The following is a 17,381-nucleotide window of genomic DNA, read 5'->3' as shown; positions in this document are numbered from 1 at the left end:
AGTTTTTAAAAATTACAGATATTTTAAATGCTATCATTTTACAAATTAACTCCTGTTTAAGTAGTAGTAATTCAACAGTTTTAAGCAGGTTTAACTAGAGACAGAAATGGCTACCCACTCCAGTACTCTTGCCTGGAAAATCCCATGGGCGGAGGACCCTGGAAGGCTGCAGTCCATGGGGTCACGAAGAGTGACTTCACTTTCACTTTTCGCTTTAATGCTTTGGAGAAGGAAATGGCAACCCACTCCAGCGTTCTTGCCTGGAGAATCCCAGGGACGGGGGAGCCTAGTGGGCCGCCGTCTATGGGGTCGCACATGGTCAGACACGACTGAAGCGACTTAGCAGCAGCAGCAGCAGCAAGCAGGTTTAACAACAAATTTTACTTTATTTTGACTACTCTAGAGATACAATTTCTTCACAACAGATGGCAACTTCAATATATTTTAAAATAAGAACCTTTATAAAGTTATGGACAATACCTATCTAAGTTCATCAAAAGTGAAATTGTTAGTCAGTCATGTCCAACTCTTTGGGGCCCCATGGACTGTAACCGCCAGGCTCCTCTGTCCATGGAATTCTCCAGCCAAGAATACTGGAGTGGGTTGCCATTTCCTTCTCCAGAGGATCTTCCCAACCCAGGGATCGAACCTGAGTCTCCTGCATTGCAGGCAGATTCTTCACCATCTGAACCACCAGGGAAGTCCATCAAACTTTATTACCCAGAAACAAGTTCTGAGATCAAAAAGGTACCATGACTTCCATCAAACCTCATAAGAAAGCAGCGAATTACTGGTTCAGAGAGGCCATGCCTTTCCTAAAGGACAACAGAAATCTGGACTAAGAATGCCAGCTCCAGAACAATCCAGCTCCCCATATACTTTGGGTACCTGTTGTTATCAACCATAGCTTGGTAAGCAATACCACTTCTCACCTTCAGGAAAGATTAATATGGGTAATTCTTTCTTATGAGCAATATGTTCTTTTAGTCTGTGAAGAAAAATAAAGGATCTAAATTATACCTTCGAAAAGAGAGAGGTGGGAATCCTCTTTGGTATCTTTTCCTTTAGGTTCAGTAAATCATGCAAATTTTTTTTAATTGGTATATAGTTGCTTTACAATATTGTGTTAATTTCTGCTGTACCACAATGTGAATCAGCTGTAAGTATCCATATATCCCCTCCCTCTTGAGCCTCCCTCCCACCCTACCCCCATCCGACCCTTCTAGGTCATCACTCAGCACTGAGCTAAGCTCCCTGTGCTACACAGCAACTTCCCACTAGCGATTCTACACATGGTAGTGTACATACATCAATCCCAATCTCTCTTTGGTATTCTTTACTCTCTACTAACACAAATATAATTGTAAAGCAATAAGGAGAAGAGAAAGGAAATAAACTCAAGTTGGTCCCTTTCTAAACAAGGATTAAGAGCTAGCAAAGCTGAGATAGACAGATGATGGCAACTGCCAGCATGTACACCACTGCTCAACAATCACAAGACAGGGAACAGTTCTCTAATCTTAAAGACATTTCAATAGGTACATGCCATTTCACTCTTAAAAGCATAGCCCACCATCATATTTACAGAAGCAATGACTTGAGTGCCTCCAGTTAAAGGTCTCAGGCAAAAAGCTGCTTCAAACAAAGGTTTCTGGTGGCTTAACTCCACTCCAAGACCCAGAAGTTCCCTCTCCTGTTCCATAAAGAGTGCTAGCTCTGTCTGCCTTTCAGTTCAATTCAGTTGCTCAGTCGTGTCCAACTTTTTGCGATCCCAAGGACTACTGCAGCGTGCCAGGCCTCTCTGTCCATCACCAACTCCCAGAGCTTGCTCAAACTCATATCCATCAAGTCGGTGATGCCATCCAACCATCTCATCCTCTGCCATCCCCTTCTCCTCCTGCCTTCAATCTTTCCCAGCATCAGAGTCTTTTCCAATGAGACAACTCTTCGCATCAAATGTCCAAAGTACTTGGAGGTTCAGCTTCAGCATCAGTCATTCCAATGAATAGTCAGATCTGATTTCCTATAGGAATGACTGGTTTGATCTCCTTGCAATCCAAGGGACTCTCAAGAGTCTTCTCCAACACCACAGTTCAAAATCATCAATTCTTCGGGGCTCAGCTTTACGGTCCAACTCTCACATCCATACCTGACTACTGGAAAAACCATAGCTTTGACCAGATGGACCTTTGTCGTTAAATAATGACTCTGCTTTTTAATATGATGTCTAGGTTGGTTGTGGCTCAGCTGCTAAAGAATCCACCTGCAATGCAGGAGACCTGGGTTCGATCCCTGGGCTGGGAAGATACCCTGAAGAAGGGAAAGGCTACCCATTCCAGTATTCTGCCCTGGAGAATTCCACGGACTATATAATCCATGGGGTCACAAAGAGTCGGACACTTTTCATGACGAAAGTGACGAACTTTCACTTTCTTTTTTCACTTTCTAGGTTGGTCATAGCTTTTCTTCCAAGAAGCAAGCGTCTTTTAATTTCATGGCTGCAGTCACAATCTACAGTGATTTTGGAGCCCTAGAAAAAAGTTTCTCCCTGTTTCCACTGTTTCCTCACCTACTTGCCATGAAGTGATGGGACCAGATGTCATGATCTTAGTTTTTTGAAAGTTGAGTTTGAAATCAACTTTTTCACTCTCCTCTTTCACTTTCATCAAAAGGCTCTTTATTTCTTCTTCGCTTTCTGCCATAAGTGTGGTCTCATCTGCATATCTGAGGTTATTGATATTTCTCCTGGCAATCTTGATTCCAGCTTGTGCTTCATCCAGCTGGGCATTCCACTTGATGTACTCTGCATATAAGTTAAATAAACAGGGTGACAATCTACAGCCTTGACAATCTACTTCTTTCCCAATTTGGAACCAGTCTGTTGCTCCATGTCCCATTCTAACTGTTGCTTCTTGACCTGCATACAGATTTCTCAGGAGGGAGGTCAGGTGGTCTGGTATTCCCATCTCTTTCCGAATTTTCCCCAGTTTGTTGTGATCCACACAGTCAAAGGCTTTGGCATAATCAATAAAGCCAGATTAGATGTTTTTCTGGAACTCTCTTGCTTTTTCAATGATCCAGTGGTTGTTGGCAATTTGATCTCTGGTTCCTCTGTCTTTTCTAAATCCAGCTTGAACATCTGGAAGTTCACAGTTCACATATTGCTGAAGCCTGGCTTGGAGAATTTTGAGCATTACTTTGCTAGCCTGTGAGATGAGTGCAATTGTGCAGTAGTTTGAGCATTCTTTGGCATTGCCTTTCTTTGGGAGTGGAATGAAAACTGATCTTTTCCAGTCCTGTGGCCACTGCTGAGTTTTCCAAATTTGCTGGCATAGTGAGTGCAGCACCTTCACAGCACAATCTTTTAGGATTTGAGATAGCTCAGCTGGAATTCCATCACCTCCACTAGCTTTGTTCGTAGTGATGCTTCCTAAGGCCCACTTGACTTCACATTCCAGGATGTCTGCCTCTAGGTGAGTGATCACACCATTCGTGGTTATCTGGATCATTAAGGGCTTTTTTGTACAGTTCTTCTGTGTATTCTTGCCACCTCTTCTTAACATCTTCTGCTTCTGTTAGGTCCATACCATTTCTGTCCTTTATCGAGCCCATCTTTGCATGATATGTTCCCCTGGTATCTCTAATTTTCTTAAAGAAATCTAGTCTTTCCCATTCTGTTGTTTTCCTCTATTTCCTTGCATTGATTGCTGAGGAAGGCTTTCTTATCTCTCCTTGCTATTCTTTGAACTTTGCATTCAGATGCTTATAGCTTTCCTTTTCTCCTTTGCCTTTCACTTCTCTTCTTTTCTCAGCTATCTGTAAGGCCTCTTCAGACAACCAGTTTGCCTTTTTGCCTGTCAATCTCTAGATGCGTGTAAGTGATAACATCCAGCAAATACTTAATCAACCATCTATTTATTCAGCCAACTGTTACCAATTATTTACATTCAAGGTAGTAATTTTCAGTTTTAGAAATTCAGTGACTGGAACCCAAGTCAGGGCAATGTAAATGTATGGGTCTTCTAATCACATCATCTATACCACCATGACTACAGAATTCAAAATTTTTTAAATCCAGTTAAGACAGGTGGCTGACTGGAAATGGCCAACCACAAAACAGAGGTCCATATATTTTAGTTTTAACCCTTAGTTTTAGTGTTAACCTTTAGTACCACTGGCTGCCCTCTTTGATGGGAAGGCCAAGATTTTATGCCAACCCAACGGATGCCAACTAATGTCACTGCTTACCTCTTAATAACCAGGTGTCGATCTTTCATTTCTGAGCGTTCAAACCAGACATGTGGACAAGCCTTGACCATGGCTCTCTGAATAATTCCCATCAATCCACCATGAACCTGGCCAACCTACAAGACCATGAGAAAATGGAAAAAAGGTAAAGGCATAGCTGTCCAAAAAAAGCCTTCTTTTTTTTAACCAGTAAGTTCCTATTCCCCACTCAGAGAAAAGACTGGTCTTCTACTGACTGAGGTTTTCTTAGTCTCTTCAAAGGTCATGCATGCATGCTCAGTGGCTCAGTAGTATCCCACTCTGTTGCAACTCCATGGACTGTAGCCTGCCAGGCTCCTCTGTCCATGGGATTCTCCAGGAAAGAATACTGGAGTGGGTTGCCATTTCTTCCACCAGGGAATCTTCCCGACCTAGGAACTGAACCCGCATCTCCTGCTGCCTCTGGCTTTGGCAGGCAGTACTTTATACTACCTGGGAAGCCCACGCTCAAAGGACATGACTGGCCAAATATAAGCACAAAATGTTCTTGAGTAGCACCTTTGAATTTTAAGTATGTTGTGGTACTGGCTTTACAATAGCTTTTACAAGTAGAGATTTCCAATTAAGTCAAAGTAAGTGAAATACAAATTAAAACTACACTGAAATACGATTTCAGACCCAACAGACTGGCAAAGATTCAAAAGCATGACAATGAACCAAGGCACTCATACAGCGCTTGGGATGGGGAGCTTATAACACTCATAGGAGGAAATCTGGCAATATCTATTAAAATTACATATACATTAGCTTCCCTGGAGCTCAGATAGTAAAGAATCTGCCTCCAATGCAGGACAATGGAGTTCAATCCCTGGGTCTGGAAGATCCCCTGGAAAAGGGAATGGTAACCAACATCTATTTCTGCTTTATTGACTATGCCAAAGCCTTTGACTGTGTGGATCACAATAAACTATGGAAAATTCTGAAAGAGATGGGAATACCAGACCACCTGACCTGCCTCTTGAGAAACCTATATGCAGGTCAGAAGCAACAATTAGAACTGGACATGGAACAACAGACTGGTTCCAAATAGGAAAAGGAGTACGTCAAGGCTGTATATTGTCACCCTGCTTATTTAACTTATATGCAGAGTACATCATGAGAAACGCTGGGCTGGAAGAGACACAAGCTGGAATCAAGATTGCCGAGAGAAATATCAATAACCTCAGATATGCAGATGACACCACTCTTATGACAGAAATTGAAGAAGAACTAAAGAGCCTCTTGATAAAAGTGAAAGAGGGGAGTGAAAAAGTTGGCTTAAAGCTCAACATTCAGAAAACTAAGATCATGGCATCCAGTCCCATCACTTCATGGCAAATAGATGAGAAAATAGTGGAAACAGTGGCTGACTATTTTTCTGGGCTCCAAAAACACTGCAGATGGTGATTGCAGCCATGAAATTAAAAGACGCTTATTCCTTGGAAGGAAAGTTATGACCAACCTAGACAGCATATTCAAAAGCAGAGACATTATTTTGCCAACAAAGGTCTGTCTAGTCAAGGTTATGGTTTTTCCAGTGGTCACGTATGGATGTGAAGAGTTGGACGGTGAAGAAAGCTGAGCACCAAAGAGCTGATGCTTTTGAACTGTGGTGTTGGAGAAGACTTTTGAGAGTCCCTTGGACTGCAAGGAAATTCAACCCAGTCCATCCTAAAGGAGATCAGTCCTGGATGTTCTGTGGAAGGACTGATGTTGAAGCTGAAACTCCAATACTTTGGCCACCTGATGCGAAGAGCTGACTCATTTGAAAAGACCCTGATGCTGGGAAAGATTGAGGGCAGGAGGAGAAGGGGATGACAGAGGATGAGATGGTTGGATGGCATCACCGGCTAGACTGACATGGGTTTGGGTGGACTTCAGGAGTTGGTGATGGACAGGGAGACCTGGCGTGCTGCGGTTCATGGGGTCACAAAGAGTCGGACACGACTGAGCGACTGAACTGAACTGAACTGAACCCACTCCAGTATTCTTGCCTGGAGAATTCCATGGACAGAGAAGCCTGGGGCCTACAACCCATGGGATCGCAAAGAAGCAGACACAACTGAGTGACTAATACTTGCACTTCACTTTACACAAACATTTATCCTTAAACTCAGTAATTCACTTCTAGGATTTCCGCTGAAGATACACCCCAAACAAAATGGAAATACATATGCACAACGTTTAAACTGCAGCATTATTCATAATGTGAGCTACTGGAAAATACCTGAATTTGAAAAATCTACTTGGCTTAGAGAGGATAGGAATGGGGAGGAGGACAAAATAGGTGAAGGAGATTAAGAGTACCAACTTCCAGGTACAAAACATGTAAGCCTTGGGATGTGATGTACCGCACAGGGAATACAGTCAATAACATTGCAATTACTTTGTATGGTGAACAGACAAATACTAAACATATAGTGGTGATCAATTCACAATGTATATAAGTGATGAATCATCATATTGTATACCTGAAACCAACATAACATTGTATTCAACTACAATTAAAAAATTAAAAGTAAAAAATAAATCCAACAGGCTTTTGGTTTCTATCACTCAACCCATCAAAGCTTGCAGTTCTATTTCTAAGCCTTGGCTAATACTGTAAATTATACAATTGTATATTGAAGCCGTAATGACAATTATATATGACCAAGAAGCACAGAAAATTCTAAGAAAATTCTGAGGCCTTCAGTCACAAATGAGTTATACTCAAATCTTTGTTGACTAAGACACAGAATGAGTATTGTCTCAGAAACACAAAATCATGATTAGGCAAGTTGGTTAAGAAATTTACAAAGATAGTATTGTAGGAAAACAGCTGCTTTCTCAGCTAAACATCTCAGCCCTAACCTCTCTGGATTACAGGGAAGGTCACAATGCATGTGAAAGGTCACAAAGATTACAATGGATGTGAACGTTCTTGTCCACTTAAATGCAAGGAATTATTATATACACCCAGAGTTGGGTGGGGTCTATCAAGGACTGTCAACATGAGGGTCTCTGGATGGGCTTTTTGGAATCCATAAACATCTTGGAACTACATAAAAATATTTGTTGGTATAAAGCAAATGCATGCTATTGTTTTTCTGAAAAAAAAGGATACATAAATACTAACTGATTGCTAACCTAAAAAATGTCAAGAACTACCAATTCCCATAAGTCTTTTCAGAGAGGTGGTTAAAGCTTCCTTAGATTCAGGAAGAGCTCCACAACTTAGAGAAATTTATAACTTGTTAAAAGGTAGTTGTCCAAGAGTTATATATCTGAACTTATATTTTAGACAATATCTGCCAATAAGAAAGTAGTTTTTACAAAGGTCTTGAAACCCCCTTAAATGAATGTATAACCATTTTTTTTTTTTCCCAGTCATTGTCGTCTTTATTGAGCACCAGATTTTCAGCACAAGTCACCAGAGGAGGAGGAATTCAGATTCAGCCTGCCCCAGGCCCTGATCCTGACCCAGGCACACAATCAGAGGAGAACCACGGCCCTGCCGAGGTATATGTGTGTACGGAAAGAGGGCAATCAAACTACCAGGACTCCATGGTGGCCTACAGACACTTCAGTTGCCTTCCCAGGAAAGCACACCAGACCATGACTATCAATCATAGGAGTAGGAGACTAAGAAGTACAAAACTCCCATCTAGAAAATAAATAAGCTACAAGGACATATTGCACAACGCAGGGAATAGGGCCAATACTTTACAACTATAAATGGAGTATAACCTTTAAAAAACAATAAATCACTATTGTGTAAGCCTGAAACTTCTGTAATATTGTACATCAACTATATCTCTAAATAAATAAATAAAATAAAGGTTCCCTTCAAATGCTTCTGCAGAAAAACACACCAGACCCCTACTATCAGTTACTGGAGCTGACGAGTGAAATTAAAAAAATCCAAATCTACCCGTTCTCTGTGTGAAGCCCAAGTCACCAACATGAGATATGAAAAGAAATTCCCCTCCTCGGAATCCCGGGCTTCCCTGGTGGCTCAGGTGGTAAAGAATCTGCCTGCAATTCAGGAGACCTGGGTTCGATCCCTGAGTTGGGAAGATCCCTTGGAGGAGGGCATGGCAACCCACTCCAGTATTCTTGCCTGGAAAATTCCGTGGACAGAGGAGCCTGGCGGGCCACAGTCCATGAGGTCGCAGAGTCAGACACAACATAGTGACCAAGCACACCTCAGGACCCCTGTGCCATCTTTCTATTTCACACGCCAGCTTGGGGCATATTTACCACCATGCAGGAAAGAACACCTTTAGAGAGTCTCCAGATTTAACCTGACACTCACAGGAAAGAGATGGAGGAAATCTTGACAAGTTCTTCAGGGTGATAGAAAACACCCACTGACTGGAAACACCTTAGATTTGAAAAAAATGCAAGAAATGCCACAAAAAGGTCTTTAGAGGTGTTTGATTTTAGTAGGCTTTGTCTTTTCTTTGGGGGCTGTCAGCAAGAACTGACAAAGGCAATGTGGTATAAATATTAACCTTTCTTGCTTGATCTTCACTAAAGAGCCAGGTTGTTTTTTTGTTTTTTAATTGCATATGACTCCCTGAAGGGAGAAAGAATTAATTGGCTGGTGAGGGATTTGTACAGCTCTAAAGAGGATGACTTTAACACTTAAAGTGTCATTAAACACTGCAGGGATTCTAGAAGCAAGATGGAATCAACTTTATAAAGTCTAGTCATGCTCAAGTGTATCTACATTTCAGTACATTAATTTCTTACCTTAAATATAATTACTATTTTCTTTCTCTTGCACTATATATTCCTCATGTAATTATATATTAATAATATAAATAATGCAAATACATTATTAATGTATGTAAATATATTAGTAATTTATGGGTTTCCCTGGTGGCTCAGATGGTAAAGAATCAGCCTACAATTCAGGAGACCTGGGTTCAATCCCTGGGTTGGGAAGATCCCCTGGAAGAAGGCATGGCAACCCACTCCAGTATTCTTGCCTGGAGAATCCCCATGGACAGAGAGGCCTGGAAGGCTACAGTCCATGGGGTCACAAAGAGCTGGACATGACTGAAGTGACTAGGCATTAATAATTTATAGACTTACTTATATAGTATAACCCAGTCACTTTCTAATATAAAACTAACTTTCTAATTTGTGCCAAAATAAAATAAAAGTCTGACTAATCCATGGAACATGCAAGTACTTGAAATACCAGTGAGTTCTTCTTACCATAGTATAGCACCCATCCGTTGTCAAGATCAAAACATCAATTGGGGACGTATGGTTGGCAACACAAATGCCTCCCTTCTGGGGCCTGTACTGCCTGCAATTACATACAGTGGTTAACACTAAACATTGAAAAATGGCCACTATTTTGCAAAAAAAGCAACTTCCACAGTAGTTCAGATGATAAAGAATCCACCTGCAATGCAAGAGACTTGGGTGTGATCCCTGGGTCAGGAAGATCCCCCGGAGAAGTAAATGGCTACCCACTCCAGTATTCTTGCCTGGAGAACTCCATGGACAGAGGAGCCTGGCGGGCTACAGTCCATGGAGTCGCAGAGTTAGACACACTGAGCAACTAACTCACAATACACCTGGAGAAATTCATGCTATTTTGTTTTTTAAAGTACACTAAAAAAAAAGAAACTTTCAAATATATGGGCTCATCTTAAAAGGGTTGTCTCTAGACAGTATGATGGGAGGTGGGTAAGAGTATATGAGGAGGGGGGACCACAATTTTCCCTTTACATATATTTATATCCCTTTTCTGTAATGATCATATTATCCTTTTAGAATGAAAAAAATTTTTTAATATTAGACTGAATTATCAATGCAAAGATTCCATCATTTTAATAAACTTTGTGATATGTAAGCTTTCCTTATTTTATCCTAAGTATTTTTGTATTATTTCAATCTTCATAAATATCACTTTCAGTTGCTTCAGAGTGATCCAGAGTAAATGTACTATAGTTTCCTTTGCCTTATCCCCCTAAAGCAGAAGTTGGCAAACTTTTCCTATGGAAGCCCAGACAGTAAATACTCTAGGGTTTGCAAGCCAGCCAATCCCAGTCAAAACTCCTGGACTCTGCTGTTTTGGCACAATGGCAGCTACAGATAATACATAAATGAATGAGCATGGCTGTATTCCAATAAAACTTTATTTACAAAAACCAGAGGACGGACCACATTCGGCCTACAGGCTCATAGTTTAGTTTGCCGACCTCTGTCCCAAAGTTTAAACAGTATTTGACACTACTGAAGCAAAGTAGTTTTCTTTGAGCCTAAACAGAGAAGAAAGGGAACAAAATGCATAACAACTTCAGCATGTTTTCCTTAAACTTAGAAGCAATTCTACAATAAGTTGTGAACAACTCTTTATGTAATTAAAGCACCTTTTCTGAAGAAGGGGCTTCCCTGATGGCTCAGACAGTAAAGAATCTGCCTGCAATGCAGGAGACCAGGGTTTGATCCCTGGGTCAGGAGGATCCCCTGGAGGAGGGCATGGCAACTCACTCCAGTATTCTTGCCTGGAGATTTCCATGGACAGAGGAAGCTGGTTGGCCACAGTCCATGGGATCGCAGAGTCAGACATGACTGAGTGACTAACATTTCATTTTCATTTAATTTCTGAAGAAGGTGTTTCCTTTGATCACACTTTTACCAAAACATTTTCTTCTCATTCTCACCCCAAAACTTACAGCCCAATCACAAGAGTCATGTAATTTTAGAAATATAAAAGGGATTTTAAGTTGGTAACACATGGCAAAGCCAAATGATGAAATGTTTTCCTTCTACAAATTAGACAGAAAGATCCAGTCACACAGATACAGAGAACAAACCAATGGTTATAAGTGTAAGGGGGGGAGGGCAATATGGGGGTGAGGGAGTGGGGAGTACAAATTCTTGGGTGTAAGATAAGCTCAAGGATATAATGTACAACAAGGGGAATATAGCCAACATTTTGTAATAACTGTAAGTAGAAAGTAACCTTTAAAAGATAAAATCTTTTTTAATTTTTAAAAGAAGATCTAGTCAGTAGAAAAGAGATGTTTGTCCTAGAATTTTTAAGCTAATGATATTAAGTATAAAAAAAACTGAATTTACAGAAAAGCAATTCAAAAACAATCAAAACAAACTTCATGTGGCTAATGACTTCATTTACCACCTTTCTCCCTCTGATGAAGGGGTAAGGGAAGCAGAAAGCTAGGTTCTGTTTTCAGCTCAGTGTTGGGATTTTAGAAGCTGGCAGGGCTGAGACTAGAAACCAGCCTCAGAATTCAAAGTCTAGCATTCTTTCCACCATTCTACAACCCTATCACGTTCACCATAAAAAAAAAAATTTTAATTAACCCCATTCTAAACCTAACTCTGACGTTTATTAGGCATGTGACCCTAGACAACCAATCCCAGAGCTTCCACTTCTTCACCTATAAAATGGTATAATAGCACCTTCTCTTAGAGATACCCTAGAAGAAAGAATCACAGGCCAGGCCTGCACACCATAAATGTCCAATTATTAGGTGTCATTACATATTTATCATGTTCCATGGGGCTTCCCTGATGGCTCAGAGGTTAAAGTGTCTTCCTGCAATGCAGGAGACCCGGGTTTGATCCCTGGGTCGGGAAGATCCCCTGGAGAAGAAAGTGGCAACCCACTCCAGTATTGCCTGGAGAATCCCATGGAGGGAGGAGCCTGGTAGGCTACAGTCAACGATCGAAAAGAGTCGGACTGAGTGACTTCACTTTCACTTTCTGCAAGTGGACTGCCTGAGGGGGAGGGGGGCGCTGTGCTGGGTCTTTGTTACAGCACTTGGGCGTCTCTAGTTGTGGCGTGCTGGCTTAGTTGCCTTGCAGGATGTGAGATCTTAGTTCACCAGGGACTGAAGCCCCGCCCATGCATTAGAAGGTGATCTTAACCACTGGACCACCAGGGCAGTCCCTGGATTGCTTTCGAAAAGTGTTCAGGTGCATTGCTATGTCTGTGACACTCCGGCACACTCCGGAAGTACTCTTCCCTTGTTTTCCGCCACCCACTCCTGTCAGTCACATGCTAGATTGACCTGAGAGCAGGTATGAAAGCGATACACACTCACCTGTTATGATAGTGAATGGTTCCAGAGAGGGCACGAACACAGATGCGGCAGCAAGTCAGGTGGACCAGTTCACTCAGCAGGTTTTTGAGTCTGAAAGAGACAGAAAACATTTTATTGTGCAGCTCTGGGCTCTCCTATGAAACAACACAAAGCTCCAGGGTCTTCCTTCACAGCAGCATACTATGCTCTGAAATACGAGCACGGTTCAATTCTCAAGGTCCCACTGAGGCATTTAGGACAAAACTCTAATGGAAAGTGGTTCCCATCGTGACAAATCCTTGACCAAGATAAGCTGAGGCATCTATGGTCTTGGCCTCACAAGTCTGACGATCCTATAAGAGTCTCTTGTGTTCCTTGAGTTGCTCAGTCTATTTTCTCCCTCCTCCTCTTCACTTTCTCTTTTGTAAGAGCAACTTCTGTCAGCAAGCATGATGGAAAATCACATAGAGACTCTGAAGATGAAGTGAGCAGCATTTTAATACATATGCTAAAGCCATAAATTTGAGGCAGTACACAGGAATCACATAAATATTATCTTTGTGGACACAGCTAGGAAAAGGGACAATCCAGGACTTCCCTGGTGGTCCAGTGGTTAAGACACCATGCTTTCAAGGCAGGGGCACGGGTTCAATCCCTGGTCAGGGAACTAAGATCCCCCATGCCACGCAGCATGGCCAGAAAAAAAAATTTTTCTTAATGTAAAAAGAAAGAAAAGGGACAATCCTATTAAATGGCTGGCTGGGAGGAAAAAAAAAATTTCACCTGTTTCTCGGCAGCTGTCCAACCAGGGTGGTTCCTATAACAAACAAACTGATCCCAATGAAAGCCAAGGTAAGCCTGAAAGTGAAAAGAAAAGGTAATGCAAAAGCTAGTTGAACAGCAGGGGGAAAAGAGAAGAAACATAAAATTCAAGAATAACAAAACCACAAGTAAGTTGTGGAGCATCCACGCTACAGAATATAATGCAGTCATTCAAAGAATCAACCAAATCTATAGATTCTGACACAGAAGAATGGTTCTTGGTACATTTTGAGAGAGAAAAAGCAGTGTTAACTTTCAAAATACTGTGTAGGGTTTGACACCATTTTCAAAAAGCAAGCATGTAACCAGCCTACAGATGTATAGAGCAGACCTGGAAATGTATTCACAAAACTGCCACATTCAGTCTATGCAATTATCAAAGGGTTAATCAGGCTAATGGAGAGAATAAAATCTTGCTCTTCTGCTTTTCTGAAGTTTTTTATTTTTTTAATTAAAAAAGTTTTTTTTATTAGAGTGTAATTGTTTCACAATGTTGTGTTAGTTTCTGCTCTATAACAAAGTGAATCAGCTCTAAGTATACACGTATCCCCTTCCTCTTGAGCCTTCCTCCCACCCCTCTAGGTCATCACAAAGCACTGAGCTGAGTCCCCTGTTCTCCCCACTAGTATCTAGTTTACACATGGTGTACATATGTCACCCATAACAGTGTATAAAGCTTCCCTGGTGGCTCAGATGGTAAAGAATCTGCCTGCAATCCAGGAGGCCCAGGTTCGATCCCTGAGTCAGGAAGGTCCCCTGGAGAAGGGAATTGGCAACCCACTCCAGTAATATTGTCTGGACAATCCCGGTTCCTAGGAGCCAGGTGGGCTACAGTTCAGGAGGGGCAGAGTTGGACAGGACTGAATGACTAACACTTTCACTTTTTTTTCCTTTCACATAATGTATAAAAGGAGTCACTTTAGGTTGAAAGTAGTTATTCTGGTGTGGCCTGGTGAGGCTATAAAAGAAAATACCTTGCAAAGCTCTAAAAATAACTTGTTTTCCTGTATTTTCTAAGTTCAGTTCAGTTCAGTTGCTCAGTCGTTTCTGACTCTTTGTGACCCCATGGACTGCAGCACGCCAGGCCTCCCTGTCCATCACCAGCTCCCGGAGTTTATTCAAACTCATGTTTATTGAGTCAGTGATGCCATCCAACCATCTCATCCTCTGTCGCCCCCTTCTCCTGCTGCCTTCAATCGTTCCCAGCATCAGGGTCTTTTTAAATCATGGGGACAAAGGGAAAAAATCAAATTTTCCTCAAAGAAATTTAAAATGTATAGCAAATGGCAAGGAAGTTTTACCTAAAGTTTCCTTCATAATAAGAACAGCATATTATATTTTCCATGCAAATTTAACTGCTGTACCTTCGTGAGGTTCTAAATAGCTCAGAAGTTAGTAAACAAGGTGATAGACAGGACCTCTCATCTCAACAGACTCTAATTTTTAAAAAGTGCTTTTAATATCTGGGCCAATCACTTCAAAAACAAAACAGTTATTTTTAAAAATGTAAACAGAATCACTCATAAAGAAAAGACCGAGATTTTAAATCTTTCAAGATAAATAGGGCTTCCTTATAAATTCTTTGTTAGGTTTTATAAACCTTGTTAACGTCTTGGTTTAACACCTTTTGAGACAGCAGTTTGAAGGTCTGTTTCATTTTCTTTGGACACCATATTTTCATGTCAGCCACTAATGCAATAACTAAAGGACTGGTTGATCTCATCCATCAATTATACACATTTTTAAAATACTGCCATCTTGCATAATGAATCATTTGCTCCTAACACATTAAATCAGAAGAGGTCATATATTTATGCTTAACAGCTGGGTTCAAAACTACTGAACATTTTAATTCGCTAAATTAATGGAAAATTCTGTCTTCCAGTGTCAGTGAGCCAACGTGAGAGTTCTCACAGATGACACAAGTTTTCTGGCACAATCTGTTTTCCTGAAGAACTTTAGTGAGATACAATTCACATGTCATACAATTCACCTACTTAAAGTGGCAAGTCAATGGTTTTTGGAACATTCGCAGAGTTATACCACCATCAACGCAATCAATTTTAGCACAATCTGTGTCTTAAATGCTCACTTTGTAGACTACTTTTTTTTTTTAATTGGAGTACAATTGCTTTACAATGTTGTGCTGGTTTTTGCTGTACAACAATGTGAATCAGCTCTAAGTATACATACAGCCCCTCTTGAGCCTCTCTCCCAGTGCCCGACGCCCATCCCACCCCTTGAGGCCATGCCATCACACAGCATCAAGCTGAGCTCCCTGTGCTACAGAGCAGCTTCCCACTAGCTAGCTAGTCTATAAACTATGTCAGAGTTGCTCTCTCAATGTGTCCCACTCTCTCCTTCCCCCACTGTGTCCACAAGTCCTTCAAACTGCTTCTTCTAAAAAGTACTTACAAAGTAATTCTTTCACATGAAGAGTATGTACTAAGAGGAGGAGCTTCAATTCTGCCATTTTCTTTTCCTGGGTGCTTACATTACTGGATTATCCTCAATCTGTGGTTTATTTGCAAGAATCTTGTATGTCATGTACCTATTTTATGAGTATGAATTTAAACTAGATAACAGAATCATATCACTATTTGGTGGGCCCCTCCAGCAGTCAGAGAAGGCAATGGCACCCCACTCCAGCCTGGAAAATCCCATGGATGGAGGAGCCTGGTAGGCTGCAGTCCATGGGGTCACTAAGTCGGACATGACTGAGCAACTTCACTTTCACCTTTTGCTTTCATGCACTGGAGAAGGAAAAGGCAACCCACTCCAGTGTTCTTGCCTGGAGAATCCCCGGGATGGGGGAGCCTGGTGGGCTGCTGTCTATGGGGTTGCACAGAGTCGGACACGACTGAAGTGACTTAGCAATAGCAATAGCAATCCAGCAAGTGGAAGCTAACCAACATAGGAGAGCATCTCAAGCACCCTGCACTGTAAAATCCTCACTCTTTCTTCAGGTTGCTTGGATACAGTGCCTGACTAATGGACCAAGTGAAGATGTAAGAGCTCATCTATATATTATTCAACTTTACTGAAATTTCATTTCTTTATAAGAATAAAATAACATCAATGGAAGGTGCTAATTATAAACAGACTAGAAACTTCCAATAAATAAAAGTTGAACTTTTTTTTTTGGTTGTGCTGGGTCTTCTTTGATGCTCGAGTTTACTCTAGTTGTGGTACGCAGGCTCCTCACTGCAGTAGCTTCTCTTGTTGTGGAACACAGGCTCCAGGGTGCACGTAGGCTTCGGTCGTTGGCGTATACGGGCTAAGCAGAGGCAGGTCCCCAGCTCTAGAGCACAGGCTCAATAGCTGTGGCTCAAGGGCTTAGTTCCTCAGAAGCATGTGGGATCCTCCTGGCTCAGGGATTGAACCCGTGTCTCCTGCAATGGCAGGTGGATTCTTCACCACTGAGCTACCAGGGAAGCTCAAAGCAGAACCATTTCATTTTTACACACCAAAGGATAATCTTGTGTATCCCCAGAGAACATGACCCCACTTTGGGAACACTGACTTAACGTTCAAGCAACATTTCCGAATTTCACTCTGTTATCACAGCTGAAATGATTCCCCAAAGATACCCCAACCATCTAATTTCTTTTTCTCCCCTCCCCTCCCTCCTATCCCCACCATCTAGACACTGGCAACAAGAGGACAAGAAAAGAGAAACAGCTTGGAAGAAATGTGCCTTTGCCTACACTTAAGCAACCTCTTTCCTTGTAATAAATCTGAGTGAGGCAAGAATAGGCCACCCTAGGGGTGGTAAAGACATTTCAACTCACGTGCCAATTTTAGTTGGCTGGTAGCAACTGCCTGGAAAGCCCTATTGAGAGCACACCAAGGCCACATCCAGGGGAATGAAGCAAGACCATTAACGACATGTCGTGCCTGGCAGCCACATTTCTACCTGCCACTATCATACTAAAGAGACGTCAACCACTTCCTCCCACTGCCCAGCTTGTCCTGCTTCATCACTTTTTCTACTTATGCTCCACACTGTGGCTCCAGTAAACTGGACTTTGAGGCTAACTCCTCATAAGGAGGTATGCTAACTTAGAACCAAAGGGTACCCAACCAGTGAATTTTAATTCAAAAGTGAGAGATCAAAATGGAGCGAGGTGGAACAAATTCACCCCCCAAATATCTCTCTCCCATGTGGCAACCACTCTCGCAAATTTGTTTCTCTCCTGTGCAGTTATGAACTGCTACAGACCAGTGAAGAGAGGCAGT

The 17,381-nt window shown here is 41.7% G+C and overlaps 1 protein-coding gene across 3 annotated transcripts in view; it reads right to left on the bottom strand.

Moving 5' to 3' along the window:
• The window catches only part of GPAT3 (glycerol-3-phosphate acyltransferase 3), a 65,558-nt gene that overhangs the window by 12,029 nt on the left and 36,148 nt on the right, over positions 1 to 17,381 (bottom strand). For all 3 annotated transcript variants that reach the window (XM_040237255.1, XM_040237256.1, XM_040237257.1), the window contains 5 exons: positions 13,104 to 13,178; positions 12,342 to 12,431; positions 9,475 to 9,568; positions 4,249 to 4,364; positions 933 to 988 (listed from right to left, as the gene is read on the bottom strand). In XM_040237255.1, coding sequence (XP_040093189.1) covers positions 933 to 988; positions 4,249 to 4,364; positions 9,475 to 9,568; positions 12,342 to 12,431; positions 13,104 to 13,178 — 431 coding nt within the window. The remainder of the gene's footprint in view (positions 1 to 932; positions 989 to 4,248; positions 4,365 to 9,474; positions 9,569 to 12,341; positions 12,432 to 13,103; positions 13,179 to 17,381) is intronic.

Source organism: Oryx dammah, unplaced genomic scaffold, assembly GCF_014754425.2.
Source record: "Oryx dammah isolate SB20612 unplaced genomic scaffold, SCBI_Odam_1.1 HiC_scaffold_3, whole genome shotgun sequence".
In the NCBI taxonomy this organism is placed as follows: domain Eukaryota; kingdom Metazoa; phylum Chordata; class Mammalia; order Artiodactyla; family Bovidae; genus Oryx; species Oryx dammah.
The sequence above is the reverse complement of the archived record's forward strand: the minus strand, read 5'-3'. Positions and strand labels throughout refer to the sequence as shown.